The sequence below is a fragment of the Brachycentrus maculatus genome, unplaced genomic scaffold, assembly GCF_059751285.1.
Source record: "Brachycentrus maculatus isolate JH-2025_06_01 unplaced genomic scaffold, ASM5975128v1 h1tg000305l, whole genome shotgun sequence".
Taxonomy (NCBI): domain Eukaryota; kingdom Metazoa; phylum Arthropoda; class Insecta; order Trichoptera; family Brachycentridae; genus Brachycentrus; species Brachycentrus maculatus.
Window position 1 is genome coordinate 485,023 of NW_028281055.1, and position 23,510 is coordinate 508,532.

Below are 23,510 nucleotides of genomic sequence, written 5' to 3' on the forward strand. Positions count from 1 at the left end.
GGTAGAATTGGTGAATGTTACACGTGTGTAAAGTGATCACTTAAACCAGCCTATGACGGTCTTCGGCTTCGTAAATGCCCAGACTTCCATATTCTTCTTCATTTTTTATGAGATGTCAAAAAATAATATTATTTACCCTACGGATGATCTTCTTCTTCCTGGCCACATCCCAGCTTATTGTCCTTGTAGACTGCTGAGGTCAACTCTCCTCTTCCTCAGGTTATATGTCCTTCTGTCCTGGATAACGTCACCTATGCCACGCCTTCGAATCCTTCGAATTCCTTGGTCTACCTCTAGATAACTTTCGAGGAAGATCCATTTCGATTGCCTGGCTAACTACATGTTCGGGTTCTCTGCGTCCTGTATGCCCATACCATCTCAATACGGATGATATATCAATATACACACACACACACACACACACACACACACACACACACACACATATATATATATATATATATATATATATATATATAAATATATAAATATATATATATTTATATATATATATATATATATATATATATATATATATATATATATATATATATATATATATATATATATATATATATATATATATATATATATATATATATATATATATATATATATATATATATATATATATATATATATATATATATATATATATATATATATAAATATATATGTATATATATATATATATATATATATATATATATTTTTTATTATTTTTTTTTTTTTTTTGACATCTCATCAAAGATGAAGAAGAATATGGAAGTCTGGGCATTTACGGGGCTTACGACCGTCATAGGCTGGTTTAAGTGATCACTTTACACACGTGTAACATTCACCAATTCTACCCATTATTGACAACCACACTACTCAAATTCTTGGAAGTTCTATATATATTAACCAATTTAGAAACCTTGTTCATGAATCACTAAAACTTCACTAGAGACATATATTGATGATGTAAAGAAGCTTTTTATTAAGCAGAAACTCTTATATTATTCTTTACATCTCACCAAAAGATGTCTCTAGTGAAGTTTTAGTGATTCATGAACAAGGTTTCTAAATTGGTTAATATATATAGAACTTCCAAGAATTTGAGTAGTGTGGTTGTCAATAATGGGTAGAATTGGTGAATGTTACACGTGTGTAAAGTGATCACTTAAACCAGCCTATGACGGTCGTAAGCCCCGTAAATGCCCAGACTTCCATATTCTTCTTCATCTTTGATGAGATGTCAAAAAATAATATGAAAATAACTCCTGTAATTGGAGGTAATCCAGATTTTGTGAACAAGTATTTGGACACACTCAAAATGTTGTATATATATATATATATATATATATATATATATATATATATATATATATATATATATATATATATATATATATATATATATATATATATATATATATATATATATATATATATATATATATATATATATATATATATATATATATATATATATATATATATATATATATATATATATATATATATATATATATATATATTATAGGCGTCTGGACTTGAGACATCTGTTGTTTTTATACGAAAGAAGATCAGCCAATTGCCAAGTCGTAAGCACTGGAATGCTCAGACTTCCATCTTCTTTCGTATAAAAACGATAGATGCTTCGTCTCAAATTAAGACATCTATGAAAAATAGATACCTTCTTTAAAATATCATAAGGAGTTAAGTGTATGACTGACGGACAATTTACTATCAAGGTTCAATTAACGATCTTGTTTTTTGTGCCTTATGCATCACAAGTTAGAAGAAAATAACGAAGGAAAATATAGAGTAAGAAGTCTTCGACCAAAATGCTGAATTTACTTGAATTTTAATTCATATATCTTAAGGTTTTTGTTTACATAACCCTGTTTTTTTATTTTAATTTTTTTTTTTAAAAGAATTTCTAACTACGTAATAACGTTTTATTCTTTTAAATTATCTTTCTCAATAAAAAATATATCGTGAGAACAGACACATCTATTAAATACATTAAAAACTTTATTCAAAGAGATAGACGAACGATTGAAAAAAGGTTTAATTTATTGTATAAATTAGTTATTTACACAGTACATAGATGGTGCTATATAAATTAATGATATTAACCCTCTGTACAATAGTGTTGCCTGTAGGCAACACTGTTCGGTCCCCTACCAAATTCATTAGATTAATTTCCTAACGAATTTACGCACTGTTTCCCATGGTCTACACTCAGAAGTAGCGAAATAGTACCAAATTATTTTGCTAGGTGACATTCCCTGTCACAAATCGAAGTTTACTTGTAAACGGTCGGTGTTTTCAACGAGTGCGCCCAAGTTGCTGATTGAAAAAATTATAAAATATTGTTCTGGGTGTTTTTAGTGTGTTATCTTGGAAAACTGGAGAGGTAGATGTTTGAACTTTATTGTGTAACGTTATCTATGATAACTTTTTACGTAGTTTTGGTTTTTATTGCAAATTAGTGTTTGTTGCCTGTGGGCTACATTAGGCGAAAAGTGTAGTTGTTTTGTTTGAAAGTGTATAGTTCATTTATTTTATATTTTATTGATGGATGTCTGATAAACGCCGTCTTTGTGACGAGGACATTGTTTCAATGCTTCATGATGGTGTAGAAAGTAAAGATGGCCTAGATTATGACAACGACAGCCTCGCAGATCCTGATTTCATACCTGAAATCGAGACATTTGAAAATAAAATAACTAATAGAAATCCTAGAGGAAAATCTAGAACGGTCGTCTTCACACATGGAAAATGTCTCATCAAACCAAAGCTCTGCTCAACCTGCACCAACTCAAGGTTAACAAACAAAAACTGTTAATGAAAAGCCAACAAAATAAAAGCCTGCTAAACTTAGTTTACGGTGGACAAAAAAGAATCTTGAATTAAATAAGGAGCAGCTCATGTTTACAGGAAACAAAACCCTGACTCCCGATATTTTAGAACTTGACACCCCTATACAGTTCTTTTTTACCTGTTTCCACAAGAACAAATCAAGAGATTTTCAGAAGAGACCAACCTGTATCAAGTCCAAAAATATCCCAATATCACTTTTCGGGTCACTGAAATGGATAAGGCAATTCATGGGCGAGTACAATCGTCACATGATTGGCGTCGACCTTCTCGACAGAGTCATGGGTATCTACAAGCTCCGGTTGCGAAGCAAACGATGGCATATGCGCCTGTTTTATCATTACTTGGACCTTACAATAGCCAATGCATGGCTACTTTACAATAGAGTTGCGAAATATAAACATCTTCCTGAGTCAGGCCGCTTAGCATCAGCAGATTTTCGTCTGGAGGTTGCTGTGACTCTGTGCAAATTAGGTATAAAGCCTAATATGTCCGGTCGGCGGTCGTTGGAGAACGAGATTCAAGCCAAAAAGCACAAAGGACCTGCTCAGCATGTCCCTGCAAAAGCAGCCGGATTGGGCACTGGCCGCAATGGTCTCAAAAAAATCAGGTGCAAATTTGCGAAATGCAAAGATTTACCCACAATGTGTGTAAAAAATGCGGAGTAGCTTTATGCTACACGAAAGCTAAGAATTGCCTCAGAAACTTCCACCTCTCATATTAAATGCTGCTAGCCTGTTATTATCATTATTTTGATCTTTTTATTCAGTGTTGCCTCGAGGCAACACTCCCTATTTTTTAGTTTTGTTTCATAATTAATAAAAAAAATTAAATTCCCGAAACACGTGTATTTTATTTTTGTCTTTACGTCTCAAATCCAAAAAATTAAAAACATTCGAGTTCATGAGTGATAGAGGGTTAAATTAATAAAAAAATACTTTAATAAATATTTTGATAGTTGTTCGCTGCCTCAATAGAAACGAATTGTTTTTTTTATATATAAATTTGAAAGGGATCATTAAATTTCAGGTCTTAAATTTTGATCATTTACAGTAATTACTTCTCTCTAAATAAATTAATTTATGGATAAATCTAATAAAGATGAACAAATCATAGAATAAAATAACAACTTTTTTAATTTTTTCCTCATGAATTTTACTTAACCAGCAACCGGGTTTCATCGTAACCGACATCATCAGACTAATTGATGAAAACCCGGTTGCTGGTCAAATAAAATTCACGTGGAAAAATTAAATAGTTATAATTAAAATTTAACATTGTTTTAAAATCACTGTAAATATTTTATTAACTTAATTATAATGTCTACCGGTTAGCTTCGAAACCGGTAGACATTATAATTAATAATAATAATAATAAAACCCTTATCCGCACCCCAATGGTGCATAGGGCACTGCGTCATATAAACGCAGTGTTATCTTGATCGTTTACACATGAAGGAAAGGTGATCAGTCCTCCGCTTCAGGTACCAGTCCAGGGTAATGTTGAATAAATATGACAGTGAAAAAATCACTTATATTTATTTTACCCCCCTTGGGAATCGAACCGGGGACCTCCAGAACGGTAGCCGAGCGTGCTGACCATTACACTACGGAGGCGGAATATTTTATTATAATTAAGTTATAATAAAATATCTATAGTGATTTTAAAATAAAGTTTCATTTCAGTTATAAAATGGAAAATCACAAAGCTAGTGCTTGAATTATAAATTATAAATAAAATTAAATAGTTGTTATTTTATTCTATAAAATGCAGTTCCACCAAGAAATGTTAGTACAAAACTTAAATGAACAAATCAATTTCAGAATTAATTTTGATGTTATAAGACAATGATGGACAACTGAAATTTAAAGATGGAGACCTCGGGAGAATGGCGTCGGAAGACCTTAAAAAAGATGGTCCGACGACATCCGCTGTGGGGGGGTAGAAACTGGCTGCAAATATCAACAGACCGAAGGAAATGGAAGGATACGGATAATGGAAGGATATATCTAGCAGTGGAAGACAAAAGGCAAAAGAAGAAGAATACAATGTGTAACAATTTATTAAATGAATATTTTACAATTTTTATTTAAAAAAAAAAAATTGTTAATTCTTAAGTATCTAATAATGATAATGATTTAAAATAAATAATAATCAGTACATTTTTATAAGGTATAAGTTTTATGGTGTCGTTTTTTGGTTCGACTGGATTTTGAGTCAGTTAAAAAACTTGCTTCAGTGACTGGGTTTCGTCATTACCGACATCATAAGACTCTTGAGAGCCTAGGGGTGGGAGATAAGAACCAAACAGCTATTAAAATCATCTAGCTGAAAATTAAATAAAGTGACGTTCGACAATGTTTATTGATATCGGTTTAAAATAATATATGGTTTTGAAAAGAAACGGGTTTAAAAAATTGTGAAAATATTTTTTCCAATATAATAATTGTTAAAAAAAATTAAATTCCGATACAAATTCTTTTTTAAAATGTGCGCGGAAACACGTCTGGCTCCTCGCGCAGCCGGTCACGTTGTGAATCGTATATTTGCGAGTACCCCCTTAATGTTATTACTTTCAAACAAATTGTAGAATAAGTAATTTTTTTAACGATTTGGCGTCGCTTTTGACTTAGCTATTTATAAGCCCTCATGGTTTAATGGTCGAGAGGGTTAATGGAATTCAAAGAGCTACTAGAAATCGTCTTCATCGTTTTCTGCATATTTCACGACAGGTTTTCTTCGTTTTTGGTGCGGACGCGATCTTCTTCTATGTTTCCGTTTAACTTTTTCTTCGCTCAAACTAGTATCATGTAGGTTATGATTGTCCAATTCTGAGTGTTCTTCTTCAAGATGCAGACTGGTTGGATGATGAACTTGCATGTCTTGGAACTGGTTGTTGTATTCGTGGGCTTGCTGGTGTAGGTTGAAATCGTGGTATTCCGGTGGCTTGTTCTGCGAATCGAAGCTTTGGTATTCGTTGAAATCGTAGCTTGGCTTGTGGTTGCTCAAATCTGGATGGTTGAATTTAGAGCTGTGGAATTCCTTGATTTGATGTAACGGTTGGTGGATGTTGGAACTTTGGTATTCTTTGATGTCGTGGTGAGGTTTGAAGTCCTGGAAATCGTTGTAGTGCTGAGGCAAAAGAGGTACATCTTGAAACTGGTGATCTTGGTGATCAAACGATGGAGTCTCTTGATGTGGAGGATGCTTCTGGAAGCTTTCGTGATGCACGATCGGAGGTGCTTTGTGTTCATTTTTGTATCCGTCATTCACATATATTACTTTCTTTTCGTACTTGTCGTTGAAGATCCCGTTCCTCATCAGGGTGAAGACTGCTCCACCCAGAGCTATCTGGTTGAGGATGGCAGACCCGATGATCATCATCTTCATGGCAGGGAGGACGAAAGGAAGAATTGCTGACATGATGAGGGGTGGAACGAGGAGAAATGGAACTATTTCGTAGAACATTTTGGAAGCCTTCATTCCTCTGGGCAGTTGGTAATCGGAATCTGAAAAAAAAAAGAAAAAAAAATAATTATTTATATTTACTTTATGCTCCAGCAAGACCAAAGTTTCAATAACCAGGACATGTTGCAAGACAAGAACCCGCTAAAATTTAGAAATGTGAAAGGGTACCCGTTCTCAAATATAACAACTTGAGGTTGTGCTCATGCGAAAATGCAATTTGTCGCCAATTTAGTTGTAGTAAAAAATAAATATGAATACATTAAAGAACTTTAAAAATCCTTTCGTATATCTATAAGTGTGTAGAGTATTTGATATTAATAATAATAATAAATTACATTGTATTCGAAAAACAAAAAAAATATAAATGTTTAAACAAGTGATTCAAATTGGTTCACAGAATTATAAAAATGACATAATCTGGATAAATAAAAATAAAAATATTCGTTTCATTAAAATCTTTCATCTCCAAAAGTAATTCACATTTTTTTTGAAATTTTGACACAATGTTGGATTTATGTATAATAATAAGTTCATCTTATATGCAGGTAAAAACAAGTTTTTTGAAAAAAAAATATTTTACTGCAATGGCAGTGCCATCTATTGAACATAACAGCAAATACATGAGGTTCTTAACATGTACTACTCATTCCGGACAGTTTTTTGCTCTCACTTAGCATTTTCAATGTATTCGATGGCATTGTTATTTTATAAATTTGGATATTTTCTTTGCTTCGCGAACATTGTAAAATGAAACATATAATATATTATAATAAATTTTTTATTTATATTTTTTCCTTTTTAACGATACTGAGCCACAGCAACGCGTTGGAGAGAACAGTTCATTATCATTGAATATTTAAAATCGAAAAATAAAATACCATTATCACAATCTAATATTTTTCACAATAAAATTGAGCCACATTTATAGCCTTACACAGCATTCAATCACAATAAAAATTAAAAGTTTTATTAAAATAGGCATAAAGATAAAACGTAGATATATTTTTTTTCGATATTTTTTTGCTAGCAAAATGTCCAATAAATAAGGAAAGGATTCTCTATAAGCTATGTTTTATAGAGGTTACATAAAATTGTAGTCCTTATGTCGTGTGTTTACTTAATGATTGTTTTCACTTATAAAATATACTTTGTAACCCGACCGTTTACATATATATATTTATATATAAAAAAAAAAATATATATATATATATATATATATATATATATATATATATATATATATATATATATATATATATATATATATATATATATATATATATATATATTAATATATATATATATATATATATATATATATATATATATATATATATATATATATATATATATATATATATATATATATATATATATATATATATATATATATATATATATATATATATATATATATATATATATATATATATATATATATATATATATATATAAATATAAACGGTCGGATATGTATATATTTTAATTTAAAGATTAAATTAAGAAAGGCGTAAAGAGAAGGGCATGTGAATTGAATGAGTTTTCATATTAAATAACATTTTGAGTGTGTCCAAATACTTGTTCACAAAATTTGTATTATCTCCAATTACATGAGTTATTTTCATATTATTTTTTGACATCTCATCAAAGATGAAGAAGAATATGGAAGTCTTGGCATTTACGGGGCTGACGACCGTCATAGGCTGGTTTAAGTGATCACTTTACACATCTGTAACATTAATCAATTCTACCCATTATTGACAACCACACTACTAAAATTCTTGGAAGCTCTATATTTATATGAATTAATTTCGAAGCACTGTTCTTGAATCACTAGAACTTCACTAGAGACATATATTGGTGAGATAAAGAGAAGTTTTTTAATAAGCAGAAACTCTTTTACCTTTTTTCTTCTTCTAACCCTTTTCATCACCCCAGTGGTGCATGGGGCACTGCATCATATAAACGCAGTGTTATCTTAATTGTTAACACATGAAGGAAAGGTGATCAGCTCTCCGCTTCAGGTACCAGTCTAGGGTAATATTGAATAAATATTAGAGTGAATAAATCACTTATATTTATTTCATCTCCCCCTGGGAATCGAACCCGGGACCTCCAGAACGGTAGCCGAGCGTGTTGACCATTACACTGCGGAGGCGGACCTCTTACCTCTTTTAGGACTGCTAATAAAATTGGAGATAATCCAGATTAGTGAACAAGTATTTGGACACACTCAAAATGTTGTTTATAAATACCTTTTTTAATATCCAATCTGATAGTGCCATCTTTCGTCGGATTGAATTCCAGATCTATTCCAGGTCTGAAAACAAGTTTGATCCTTTTGTTTTCCACAAATCCTCGAATCTGCCTCACCAGCATTCTCTCCAAGTCGCTATTGGACACGGCATTGTAGTCTTCCCATTTGAAATCGGTCAAAATTTCCGATTTTATGTCATCGAAGACGATTGAAACATTCTTATCTTCATTCATCAAGTTCTTGATCCGATCCAAACGACGTATTAAAAAAATCTTCAAGCATTCTTCTACACCCTTATTACTAACGCATTCACTTATAACGTGCCAAATCCTGTTAGAACTGTTATGTTTACTTGAAAAATTGTCTATACTTTGAATATCTTTACTAGGGTAAATTTTAGAGTCTACAAAAAGTTCGTGTAACTTAGTTACATTGTCTTTTTTAAATAAATATCCATGATCACTGTATCTCGCGGAATATTTCACACTGGCGCATAGACAAGAGAATAACGTCAACACTAGGTATTTTATTATGAACGGGGATGAGACCCCGGCAGATTTTAGCGCCATTTTTTCGACGCCATTAGGCGTAGGGATGTCCGTGATCACGAAGCCATTCGATTATCGACCGGTAGAAGTGCGATCCAGTTGGGTCGGCTCTAGATGGAGTACTGGGTTACTGAGAATGCGATGCTGCGAGTCTCTCTTGGTCACACAAAAAGGAAATAGACTCGCAATGAGCGCACACTACTCTTCCGATGGCTGGCGAGCTCGCGAAGCTGTAACAGAACTTAATTTTTGCAATCTATTTCTGAATTCTTAAAATTCTTGTTATCAATCAAATATGCCCAAATTTACGAAATTCGTATAAAAAACATATCAGTAACGCGCGGTCCCCAAAATATTCTATTTATTCGCTTGATTTTAATAGTAAGAAAGAAAGAGAGTTGAACCGAAATAAATAATCAAAATGAACACCATAAACAAAAAAATATGTATAATATACCCAAACTGTCCGCGCTTATATCAAGCACTAATGTAACGATAAAATAATTTAATTATACTATGTGTCAACTCACACGCACGCACGCACACACACATAAACACACACACACACACACACACACACACACACACACAAACTTTAAAACGGTACAAAAAATCTAAGACGCAATCGACCCCATGCGATCGATCGTGGATGTTGAATTTTTACACATTATACTAAGAAAACAGCCAACGATGGGTGTTCTTTATTCCATTCTCAAAAAATCTTCGATGTCTAGATTGGGATATGTAAAAAATTATACTTTTATGAATATGAAAAAATCAGGTAATTAAAAAATAATATTTAAAGTCAAATTGTGCTCTTATACGGCACCGCGAAAATAAACCAGTGGGCTTGCGCGCGGAGAAACATTTTCCCGTTCAAATATGGAACACGTCCAATACAGTTTTCCCGCGCTGAACCATATCTGTGCATGCTCATAGACAACCTCCCATATCTTCGTGAAAAACATACTCATCTCGAGCATAATTAAGTACGTACTAACCTACCTCTAGACTAGTTATTAATTAGCTATGGTTGTATTTATAATGCTATTTAAACACGGAAAATTTAACGGAAAAAATATTATAATTATAAACTCATATTCTAACAATTTTTAGACATTTAATTCCGAAACATACGACTTTTAAAGTTTCTTTTAAAAAGCGGAGCGGATGATTTATTGCTTTTGGAATACTGTAAAAAAAGTTGCAAGGGTAATTCAACCATATTATTTTTTTAAACTTGTTTTTTTTTCAATTATAATATCTAGTTTTTTTTATTTTTCTAGCAAATTACAGTTGATCTACTACCAATACCCCGCTTCCCCACTGGGGTGGGCAGAGAGAATAGATTTCCCTCAGATCCATACATCTATCTAGTCATACATTCCCTCCGGTTACGTAGGTTGTCGACACGATCAGATTTTGAGTTTTTATTGATCTGGTAGTGAGAAATATTTTTAGCCGTCCTCGTTCTGTTCTCCCGTTCGCATTTGCCAAATATGAGAAAATGTGCATCCAAAGTGCTTTAATTCAGTATGAAAGCAACCTGTTACGTTATGTTCAACTAAATTTCCAGAAAAATAGTAGAACATCTATAAACAATCCATAATTTCTACACATTCATCAATAATTTCAACTTCCCTAGTTATTGTTTGTTATTATTGTAAATAATTTATATATTAAAAACAAACTTCCTTACCATATTTCATTTAGAAATACTAAGTACTTAATTGATACTACATATCAATATATCGCTCACTCCTTTCAAGAACGTCATAATTAAAAAAACTCAAATTTTTCAGGAGAACGTTTTTAAAGTTTAAAAATATAATATAATTTTTTAAAAATAAATATCAAGCCACTTGTTGAACTTTTTACTGTGCAACAGATCTTTTAAGGTAAAACCTGAAGGTTTTTTCTCCATTTGAAAAATATTTATTTTACTTAAAAAAATAATTAAACAATTCCTTTTCTTCAAAATGCAAAACAACACTTTCTGCTCTGTAGCGGGTAAATATTAAGTTTAAAATGTGCCTCTTTTGCTGGGATATAGTACATTTTTTGTGCATTCCGAAAACATACATAAGTGAAAATTGACGAATTTTTATTTATGACGTTCTTGAAAGGAGTGAGCGATATGAATAGCTACGGATCTGTTGCGTATGTTTTCTGTTTTATGTGTTAACTGTTTTTTTTTGCTGTTGCCTTATAGCACTTATTTTTACTTTATTGCTCTTCTCTACTTGTACATCATATAACTGTTTATTTAAAAAAAAAACAGAAAAGACCACTTGAACGATGGAAAGGTAGCTGGTTTTCCACCTCCCAGGAGCGAACTCCGAGAATAACAGGACACAGTCCTAACTAAAGAAGAAGAAGAAGGAAAAGAAGAAAAAGAAGAAAAAGAAGAAGAAGAAGAAGAAGAAGAAGATGAAGAAGAAGATGAAGAAGAAGAAGAAGATATTGTTCCGCGAAGGCATAAAACGTACGCGATATTTTTTCGATATGACACAACAGTAGCGGAGAAGCCGTAATTTATAAGTGGTACAAAGGTTTTTATCCCTTAAAAACCGTAAGTCGAGAAGAAGAGTTTTAAGTGGTTTTACACAAAGTTAACGATAAATGATAAGGAGAGTGCTATATTGCCCCACAATACAATCAATAACACTTAAAATACAAAATGTTTTGCCCTTTTTTCGATGTTAAAAATTGATCGTCACCATTATCATATCGCTCACTCCTTTCAACAACGTCTTTTATCAAAAATCGTCAATTTGCAGTTGTGAATGTTTTCGGAATGCCCAGAAAATGTACTATATCTCAGCAAAAGCAGCATATTTTTAACTTAATATTTACCCGCTACAGGGCAGAAAGTGTTGTTTTTAATTATTTTTTAAAATATTACATACTTACTAAATATTTTTCAAATGGAGAAAAAACCTTCAGGTTTTACCTAAAAAGATCTGTTGCACAGTTAAAAATTCAAAAAGTGGCTTGATATTTATTTTTAATATATTTCATTATATTTTTAAACTTTAAAAACGATCCCCTAAAAAAACAAGTTTTTTGATATATGACGTAGTTGAAAGGAGTGAGTGATATGTATGACGCAAAAGTGCACTTTCTGATCTGAATTTGAATATTGAAATCGATGCCGTTTTGTTTCAAAATTGTTTTATTTGTTTAGTACGTTGAAAGTGTTCAATTACCTGTTGAAAGTAAGGTAATACTAAAAATAAAAGAAGAGCTCTTTTTTCAGAGGCGTGCCCATTCAAAATGAGTGTAAGAATAGGTTCGCGTTTTCCAATATAATATAACCGATACGCACTATTAAACATTATAAACGGTATTATTACTGACCAAGTAACATCCAGCCAAGAAAATTCACTATGACGATAATATGCGCATACCAAAGATATTACAAAAAAATATGACCATGTTTCACCTTCTCGCACGCAATTAAAATGGCTTTACTTCAACCAGCGCATAAATCTTCAATCTCTCACGCTACTTTATAATAAAATTTTGAGTGTGCCCAAATACTTGTTCACAAAATCTGGATTATCTCTAATTACATGAGTTATTTTTATATTATTTTTTGACATCTCATCAAAGATGAAGAAGAATATTGAAGTCTGGGCATTTACGGGGCTGATCACTTTACACACGTGTAACATTCACCAATTCTACCCATTATTGACAACCACACTACTTAAATTCATGGATGTTCCATATATATGAACCAGTTTAGAAACCTTGTTCTTGAATCACTATGTAGAACTTCACTAGAGACATCTATTGGTGAGATGTATAATAATATTCTTTATAATATTCTTCGCAACCCCAATGCACCTTAATATCTGGCTGAAAATTTTATATACCTCTCAAATCATGATCTATCACTTCGTTCTTCCCAAGAAAGAACACTTTCCATTCCTCGCCATAACACATCATTCTTCAGTAGTTCCTTCTCTGTCCAAGCGGCCAGACTATGGAATGAATTACCTCTCCGCGTAAAAAATGCACCTTCGCTAATAACTTTTAAGAACCGTCTGAGACATTACTATTTATCATTAGAATCCTAACTGTCCACCAAATCTCCTCCCTTAGTTTTCCCTCTACCTCCTTCCCTAAACTCCCCTTTCCTTTGCCCTCCTTATTATCGTCTTTTGTAATTAATGTTTTTTTAAATGTTAATTTGTAATTTATGTTTTTTTTAATGTTCAAGTACTATCTACCCTCTGATTGCAAACAGCTATATATGCTATCAAATGTTTTGATAAATATGACTAGTCTGTTTTTGGTTGGTTGGAAGATATTGCTTTTTAGCAATAAGTCCGCCAATATACTCATTTATTTTCTGTACATGAAGTTTAAATAAATAAATATGTAATTTGGATATATGTAGTTTCTTCTTCATCGCAGGATGTAATCCATCCTTTTTTAAGGATGGATTACATCCTGCGATGTCGATTCCCAGCTGTCGATCCATCTCTTAGGTGGTCTGCCCGGCTGTCGTCTACCTTGGGGTTGGCAGTGCAATATGGGTGAGGAGGGACAGTTCCATTCTCCTCTTTCTCTGGATTTCTCTGGATATAATTTAAACTCCAGAATACTCTTTCTGACTTTTCAACATAAATGAAAAAAAAGTCTGTAATTTACAGGGCTTACAACCTAGGCTGGTTTAAGTGATCAATCAACCTATGATGTGTTGTAATCCCTATAAATACCCAGACATTCATATTTTTCTTAATCACAATGAATATTCTTCATCATAAACAGTTTTCTTCCATTTTAATTTTTATAAATAAATTTTATACATAAATATTTTAAATTATGCGTTTGGCACGGCAAACCTCTGTGAGGGCATATTATTGTAATTTGTATTTTTCATTATTATTTTGTAATTATTATTATAATAAGCCTCCTCTTTGCGTTTGCGAGAGATTTTGTCAGAAATTGTAATCTGCAATTGTGTATATTATGATGTAGACATTTTTGAATTTTTTTTTTGGTTGACATCAATCTAGCCCGTAATTGACCGTTGTAAATTTTATGTCTAGCTTTACAGCTATAATATTTGAAATTACAGAAGATAAGGTATATCATAATTATACTTTGTTTTTTCGCCGTAACAATACGACATGGATTTTTAATTACAACCCAGATTCAATGTGCGTGACATAAATGTTTTTTACTTCAAAATTCCTACATTTATATGAAAGTGTATATAGATTGTTTTATATCGATAGGTTAGCTAGAACGCTATAAAGTAGAAAAGAAAGAATGTAAACTCAAAAATCTTTATCTAATATTGTTTAATAGTAATACATTTTTTTGTTGTTGAATTGTTTGGTTAAATATCGGTTTGATTATTCCATTCAAACATTCATTCCATCCATTCATGTGAAGGATATTGGTACCATAAACCAAGCTAGGACACAAAATGCCGAACCCTCTTCTCATCATCATCATCAGCCTGTGTCCGTCCACTGTTGAACGTAGGCCTCCCGCATGAGTCTCCATCCTCTTCGATCCTCCGCCTTCCGCATCCAGGTCACTCCCGCTATTCTTCTTATATCGTCAGTCCATCTTGTAGGGGGTCGGCCGATGCTTCGTTTGCCAGTTCTTGGGCGCCATTCCAATACTTTTCTTCCCCATTGACCGTCGTCTCTTCGACAGATATGTCCTGCCCATTGCCACTTGAGTGTACCTATTCGTTGGGTAGCATCCACTACTTGAGTTCTTCTGCGTATTTCCTCGTTTCGGATTCTATCTTTTAGCGACACTCCGAGCATGGATCTCTCCATAACCCTCTTCTAGTGGAACTGAATGTCTGTTGATGACCGCAACAGTCAACAGTCCGCCTCCTCCTGAGTAGTTTTATGTGGTTTCATCTCAGCAATGTTTCTGTATATACGTATAAATTAAATCTACATTATATTATACATTAGTGTCATCGAAAAAACAACAGGTTTTCACTGGCGATTTTATGATTAATTTGTCATCAATAACAGTAATTGAATTTTCGTCGAAAATTGATATGTGTATGTTGAATATCTTTATGTGGTTAGTTTATCTCCTTTATGTTCAAATACCAAATAAAACGAAAACCGCAATCGTGGTTGGAGGTCTCGTAATAAGCATAAAAATAATTGAGATCGTATGGAGATATTTTATAGTTAGCATCAAAGCATATTAATATTACTTCTATGTATTTAACAAAAAATGATAGTTTGCCAGTCTCGATTCCATTCCAAAAAGCCATCCGTAAAAACAATCAACCAAGAAGCATGATAAAATTATGAAATAAATAAATAAAAAACCTTTATATCAAAAGTCTTAAATAATCACTCTGAAATCAATCCTTTTTTACTCGCATCGAATTTGACTACGATTGGTTTTGAATTCGGAATTTGAGATTTCAAATGCTTAGCCCATAGCGAGCAACACAAAGAGCTTGAAAATGAAATTTTATTATGCTTCAAATTTCTCTTAAATATGTATTTAAAAAAAGTGTATAAAGTCCTTAGGATGGAATTTATGTAGGTTTTTAGACATAGGAGCAAAATTTTATATATTTTTTTATTTAGAAATTTCAAAAGGTTCTTATTCGAGGCCTTTTTGCATTTGAGAGATTATAATATGGGATTGTAACATTTACATAAATGCAATGTTACCTTGATCGTTAACACATGCAGGAAGTGTGATCAGCCCTCTGCTTCAGCTAGAGTGAAAAACTCACTTCTATTTATTTGTCCCCCCTGGGAATCCAACCCGGGACCTCCAGAACGGTAGCCGACCATGCTGACCATTACACTACAGAGGCGGACAAATCATTTCACCTAAAAATCATTTTAGCGTTACTTAAATCATAGATTAGTTATTTAAAAAAAAACATTAATTTATGTTAAATAAACAAATCATTGGGTCAAACTCCTGCTTTGTTGTATACATGTATATAATACAGAATTTTGTCTAGCCTCGAATTAGTCTGATGATGTCGGTAACGACGAAACTCGGTCACTGGTCAAATAAAATAAAAGTGGAAAAAAACTATAATATTGTTCTTTTATTATACCCTGCATGTCACTTGAAGCTAAATCGTTCAGTGTTTTTTTTTAATTACCTTACGTCTAAGTGACTCTGAAATCTAGCTATGGCTTATGCAACACCGCTTATCATGACCCTACTCAGACTTCAACAGTTTTATAGCCTATGCCAACTCGTGAGCGGATTTACTCTTTATGTTTAAATACAATAATAAAACCCTTATCCGCACCCCAATGGTGCATAGGGCACTGCGTCATGTAAACGCAGTGTTATCTTGATCGTTTACACATGAAGGAAAGGTGATCAGCCCTCCGCTTCAGGTACCAGTCCAGGGTAATATTGAATAAATATGACAGTGAAAAAATCACTTATATTTATTTTACCCCCCTTGGGAATCGAATCCGGTACCTCCAGTACGGTAGCCGAGCGTTCTGACCATTACACTACGGAGGCGGACTATGTTTAAAAGTTACTATAAACTCATGAGTGAAAATTCTAGTCAAAAACACTCGCACTGTTCAGTGATAAATTTATCAAGTCCTCTGCATTTCACATGTCCAGGGTTTCACACGATCTGCAGAATGTAGCGGTCTATTTTGCACGGAAGACTTTGGTACATCTCTAACGTTAGTAAAGTCTTGATAATAATTAAGCGCTGATAACTGACGTTAGTCTGCGCATCATATCAACTTACACGGCGTTAATGTTACACTTTAGTCGCGAGCGCAGTTTGCTGATGGAAGTGTACGGTCCAGAAAGTCAAGTGATTACAGTGTTAATGCTCGCAACGTCATTAAACTCGGATTAGCGACATGCAAACAAAGAAATTGCAACTACTTTGATGCCAAGATAAACAGCGGACCATAATAAAATTATCATTAATATATATGTACAGAGGAAGACCGAGAAAAATATGGCACGATCAGGTATGCCAAATACTTGAAAGTGGTCAGGTTAGGAGTTGTAACAATCGGCGGGTATGTATGAGGAGATGCATGAACGTGGAAGAGGCGAAGTGTTTGCAAAGACAGAGTGGTGTGGCGGTCTATTCTCTCTGCCTACCCCTGTGGAGAAGCGGCGTGATGATCAGTTTACATTTTCGAGAAGATAGTTTAATAATTTGTTGCTAGTGTGAAAAGTTATATTTACTTAATAATGAGTAAAATATCTGAAAGAAATTAGATATGTGATGCTGTTATTGACATATCATCCGTATGGTGAATAATCCAGCATCTGACAAAACAAACACTGACTAATTTTCATGTACCTATTTAATTAATTCGTTTGACGAGGGTCATTGGACTTAAAAATTAAAAATACCTAATTTTGTATTAGTAACTATTTTATTATCTCTCTGTAAGATGCTATTCCTCTCTGAGACTATGCACTTCGGGGATACTTCTGACCTCGAATGGGCAACTGGTTTACCGATTAAAGCATGTTTTAATCGGATAAACTTGCCCTGCATTTTCTATATACTGAATCTATGGTTGTATTTACAGAATGCAACGCTCTCTTGGAAAGTTACCATAAACTAAACTTAGATACTAGCGTCTCCAGTTACTTTCTACTACTTATTTTTCTTCGACGATCAATTTTCATAGGGGTAAACCTAATATACCATAAAAAAATTAAAATGAAAAAATTATTGAATGTTTTTTGTTGCATTTTTTTAATACATTTAATTTATTATTTTTAAACATTAAAAAATAAATTAATCAAACTTTTTTCTTGCATACTTATTATAACTTTTTTGAAAACATTAAATATAAGGTTTTATTTACCATATTTATAACGTATTCATTTCTGAAATGTATATATATATATATATATATATATATATATATATATATATATATATATATATATATATATATATATATATATATATACAGGAGCTGTTGCATTCTGGAAGCATGATGTCTGCCATGAGCAATGTTTTGTATTGTGTGTGTTGCTGTTGATTCCAACAGATGGCGCTTCTGTTGCGGCCAAAAAATGTTTTTTTTGTTGTTGAAAAAGCTCACTTACAATTAACAATATGGAAACACTCACGTACATATTTGAATGCAACGTTGTGTTAATATTTCAAGGGAGATTTAAGATATGGAACAAACGAATTCTGAATTTTCGATTTGTGTACATTGTCATATAAATTAAAAACTCGATCCTAGGTCTGTAAAGTGTTAAGCAAAGAAATGGCGGCTGAATGCATTGAACCGGAATTTCTCAGGGCGAAAGGTCAATTGCACATTTGATCAAGGCATGTGATATGGGCTTAATTTATGGGAATCGTACATGATACAAAGCGATGCTTTGACGTACATAAATTGCCCACATGAAATGAAAACCTATGCACCTATGCACTCATACGCACACACCTACATGCATTATGCATTATGTTATGTATCTCGAATTCTCACGCTACTCAGATCGAATTTAATCTCCTATATTATATTAATATAAATGACAATCAAATTTAAGTAAGTTTATTTATCATTTTTATATTTTAATACTTTTTTAATCAAATCACAGTTTTGTATAGGAAGTAACAATATCTCTTCGTAAACCTCAAAGACAAAGAAACGATATTTAAAGTTATCATGTCTCTCTCAAAGCTAAGGTTACTATACACATTACTTTACACTCATGTAAGTTTATGTGTATATATATATATATATATATATATATATATATATATATATATATATATATATATATATATATATATATATATATACATATATTTATATAAATATATATATATATACATATATATATATATATATATATATATATATATATATATATATATACATATTTATACATATTTATATAAATATGTATAAATATGTATATATATATATATATATATATATATATATATATATATATATATATATATATATATATATATATATATATATATATATATATATATATATATATATATATATATGTATATATAAGAATGTGCATAGATAACGTGCACATGCTTAGTATTTTTGTATTTATTACAAATAATATAAAGATAATAATAGTAAATTATTATCCACAAATTTGAAAAATATATTCACAGATATTACAAGATAACAAACCGCTCAAAGGTAAAGTAAACCGTTTTTTTTTTTAAATTTAAGTTTCTCTTTTTTGAATGCCAATATTAAAATAGTGATATTTACCAAGTAAAACTTAAAAACTCATAGATATTACCACAATGTGATTTCCTAAACAATTAATGAAATTAAATTGTTTTTAGTTGTATTAAAATCTAAATTTTGCAGTATTTTCTTCAATTTTACAAAATCTATACAAATATACATATTAATGATATATATTAGTATAAATTGATATATAGACAGGAACATTCCTTTTCAAATCGTATGATTAATATAATGAACAGGAACTACTCGTACTTGTCATGAAATCAAACGTCCATCAAATTACCGCTTTTTCCTTTCATTTACGAGTATTTACAGGTATAGCATTCGTAATGAGGGCCATTGTCAAATTACTAGTACAACATACATACACATTTACTAGTACATATATACTTGTGTCGGGTTGTGGTCCTGTGGTTAGTGTCGCGGACTCTTAAATTAGAGTTTCTAGGTTCGAACCCACTCTACCACGATTTGATGCCTATTTCTAATAACGAGCCGCTTAGACTCACAGAAATTGTATGAAATTGAAATATTTGTGTCACAAATATTTCTCTTTTCTTTTCAAAAAAAAAGCTCTTAAAAAAATTTAAATCGATCGTCATTAATAAATATTTGTAAACATACTTCCTGTACGAAATTCTCAAAAAAAGTTTCTACGTTATTTTAAGCTTGAACGTTATTATCACCACCTAATAACTAATTCGTCTGCCTCTGTAGTGTTATGGTTTATCTACCGTGCTGAAGGTCCCGGGTTCGATTCCCAGGGGAGTGAAAAATGTTTATAATATAATTATCTCTAATATTTATTTAATATTACCCTGGACTGGTTCCTGAGGCGCAGGAGTGATCACCTTGCTTTCCTGTAAGAAACGATCAAGATAACACTGCGTAAATACGATGCAATGCCTTATGCACCCTATGCATAATGGTTTGAAGACGAAGAAGATGTATGAAGAGATCCATGAATGTGGAAGTGGTGAAGAATGTTTGCAAAGACAGAGTAGTGGGGCGTTCTATCTTCTCTGCCTACCCCCGCTGGGAAACGGCGTGGTGGTTAGTTGGTAAGTTACAACCAAACATAACATAATGTTTGTAAACGTAACATAACATAATTAAAGTCCAGGTGTAATTATTTTATTGTAAAACCCTTATACTGGAAATTGTTATTGTATCTTTTGTGTGTAATGTATATAAAAAATGACATAAGCAGGAAATTAGGTGAATGATTGATCGTTGCCATTTGTTCAACAAGCCACTGTTTAAATAGGTACTACACACACACACACACACACACACACACACACACACACACACACACACACACACACACACACACACACACACTCACCCCAACCAACATAAGAATAGCATTATCGGAGGATTTTTTAATTGGCCATAGTTTGGTTAATTAATGTTGTAAAATATATTGTTTTGGCTGTAAAAATCCCAAATAAAATAAAATAAAAAAATTAAAAAAATAATCTAACAATAATAAAAAAAACAATAATAATAAAATTAAAAAAACCTATTTACATGTAAGTATTTCGGCTCTACACAGGCTATGCCTAAAGAGCCGTAATACGGGTAGTAAAAAAATAAAATGTGTTTACTTATGTATGAAATAAATAAATTTAAAAAAAAGTATGTCCATTCAACCGAAAAATTCATTCGTCGCCAAAAATGACTAAATGTACCTTGCTCATTGAATGTTATGACTAGGTTTATAATGATATGAGTGCATTTTTGCAGTCACTCTGCGATTCCACAAACAATATATGTGCGTTCTAGTTTCAGTAGCATTAATGTGATTCAGTTTCGCTTAATTCGTGGAGTTATGCGAATGCAGTTTCTTTTAGAAATTACAGTTAATCTATCAATCATATGTTTTCTTGGTGGAATTAGTAGAGAAGCTTTTAATTACTTTAATAAAAACTGTTCTACGTGGATATTACAATATATTATACGTTTTGCACGTTACTGCTACTTAATCATATCCACAAACCGCCTCTCAAGTCAGGTCTGCGTCTCGAAGTTCAGATGAGAAGTGTCGACGGATTGTCAACAGTGGATGTCCTGGCGTTTTATCGCGTAGATTTTTAAAAAAATGTTTTTTTTAACCTACGCAATAAAAAACATAAATCCTAAATTATAATAGTTGCCAAAAAGCACGCTTTCCACCTTGAGCAATATTTAATATTGCGTGTTTTCTGTTACAATCAACAGATGGCGCTGCCATTGCGATAAACAAATTTCTAAAATAAAACTAATGTTTTTACTGTCAGTCACAAAATATTGTAACACAAGCGTAATCAATTGCAATGTTGTGTAGAAAATTCAAAACTTTAGAAGATTTACGATTTTGAATAAACAAACATTTAAATTTCTATTTATACAGTTTCACTAATTTTTATTTTGGAAGGATCAATTTTTGAAAACGAAACAAACAACAGATCCTTTGAGTCGAATAAGTATTCATTGATTTCATTTTCCGTCAAGTAGGCTTCACTTTCAAAAATATTTGAAACTAATTACAAACACACGATAATTCACATCCTGCGCTTAGCTTGTACCCAGTACTTATATGGCTAGCCTTTTGAGAGCGGCATAGTGACCCAAAAACGCCCGTTTTTGGTCGAATATCCTACCGAAGCGCTGTCCCAAATCTGGGTAATTAATATGATGCGTACGCTTGATCAATATTCATACAGGGTTATTTAGTGGCTTGTTCGTCACGTCAGTATTTTTATTTGTCACGATCAAACAGGAGAGAAATTACTACATACGAAATACAATTGTTCCGCAGTGTGTTAGGCCAGCTATACATTGAGTCAGTAACTGAGTTCATAATAAAAATAGTGAAAGACGTTGGTACCATAAGCCAAGCTAGGACACAGAAAGCCAAACCCTCTTCTAGTGGAACGGGAGGCCTGTTGACGGTAGTCAACAGTATTTTTTTGTCTTTAAGTATTTATTCAAAGCTTCTCCTGAGGAGTTTTACGTGGTTTCCTCCCAGCGATGAACAGATGCTGAGGAAGTTCCTGATTGGCCCACTCTAGATTGTCCCTCCCATTCCCCCGATTAAAATAAAATATATTTTTTTAGTTAAAAGTAACTAAATTGCTTATTTTTTTTTACAAAATTTTTAATAAAATTAGTATATAACCACTCACCGAGATTTTTACGTCTACCGGTTTCGAGACGTACCCGTCTCTTCGTCAGGACAATCACTAACACAGCATGCAAACAATACTACCCTTCACCACCATAGCACCATTTACACACTCAAAACTACACAAAATGTCTAACACATGCGATTTTTGGTCGACCCGAAGACCAACATGCACTATAGTTTTCAATACAGACAGGCGTTACGAGCCGAGGTTAAACGTACATTTAAATTAGACTAGGAATCGAATCTACTTATTTTTAATACATTTTTGATAAAAGTATATAATTAGGGAAGTGATTCTATATTTTTTTGTTAGTTTTTTGTAATGATTTGCTTTTAAGGCCGTACTCGCCATTATAATATTCTCAATATTATTAATATTTAAAGCATTTACTTTGTGGTTAGTCATTTTTACTAATTTTTATTATTATTATTTTTTTCATTTTTAAAAATGACTAACCACAAAGTAAATGCTTTAAATATTAATAATATTGAGAAACTAAATTGATTTATAAACACTTTACATAATAAGCAGAGTAAATATTAAATGCCGAACCCTCTTCTATTGTAAAGTTTTTTGATGAGAGTCAACAGTCCGGCTTCTCCTGAGGAGTTTTACGTGGTTTTCTCTCAGCAATGAGCAGATCCTGAGAAGTTCCTTATTGGCCTACACGAGATTATCCCTCCTGTTCCCAGCACAGATTAAAACAAAATATCTTTTTTAGTCAAAAGAAATAAAAATGAACTTAATGATCTATTAACCCTGTACATTATAAGCAAGGTAAATAATAAATGCAACTACCATAAAAAATGAAAGAGGTTAAATAAAGCTTAAATATTAATAATTTCACTACCATCATTAATTAGGTTTTCAACCCAATTATCTCTTCTTTTGACGTATACATGAACTCTTCTAATAGCAGATGGGAAAAATTCTCAATGAATAATTGACTCGTATCAGATTCTACTGTTTTCGAGATTAA

The 23,510-nt window shown here is 32.1% G+C and overlaps 1 protein-coding gene across 1 annotated transcript; it reads right to left on the minus strand.

Moving 5' to 3' along the window:
* Positions 1–5,547: 5,547 nt before the first annotated feature.
* LOC148304769 (uncharacterized) lies at positions 5,548–8,956 on the minus strand. The gene is made up of 2 exons (XM_088267766.1): positions 8,592–8,956; positions 5,548–6,377 (listed from the first exon to the last, which is right to left on the minus strand). The coding sequence occupies exons 1-2, from the start codon at positions 8,824–8,826 to the stop codon at positions 5,560–5,562; spliced, it is 1,053 nt and encodes a 350-aa protein (XP_088123892.1). The 5' UTR covers positions 8,827–8,956; the 3' UTR covers positions 5,548–5,559.
* Between the last annotated feature and the right edge of the window lie 14,554 nt (positions 8,957–23,510).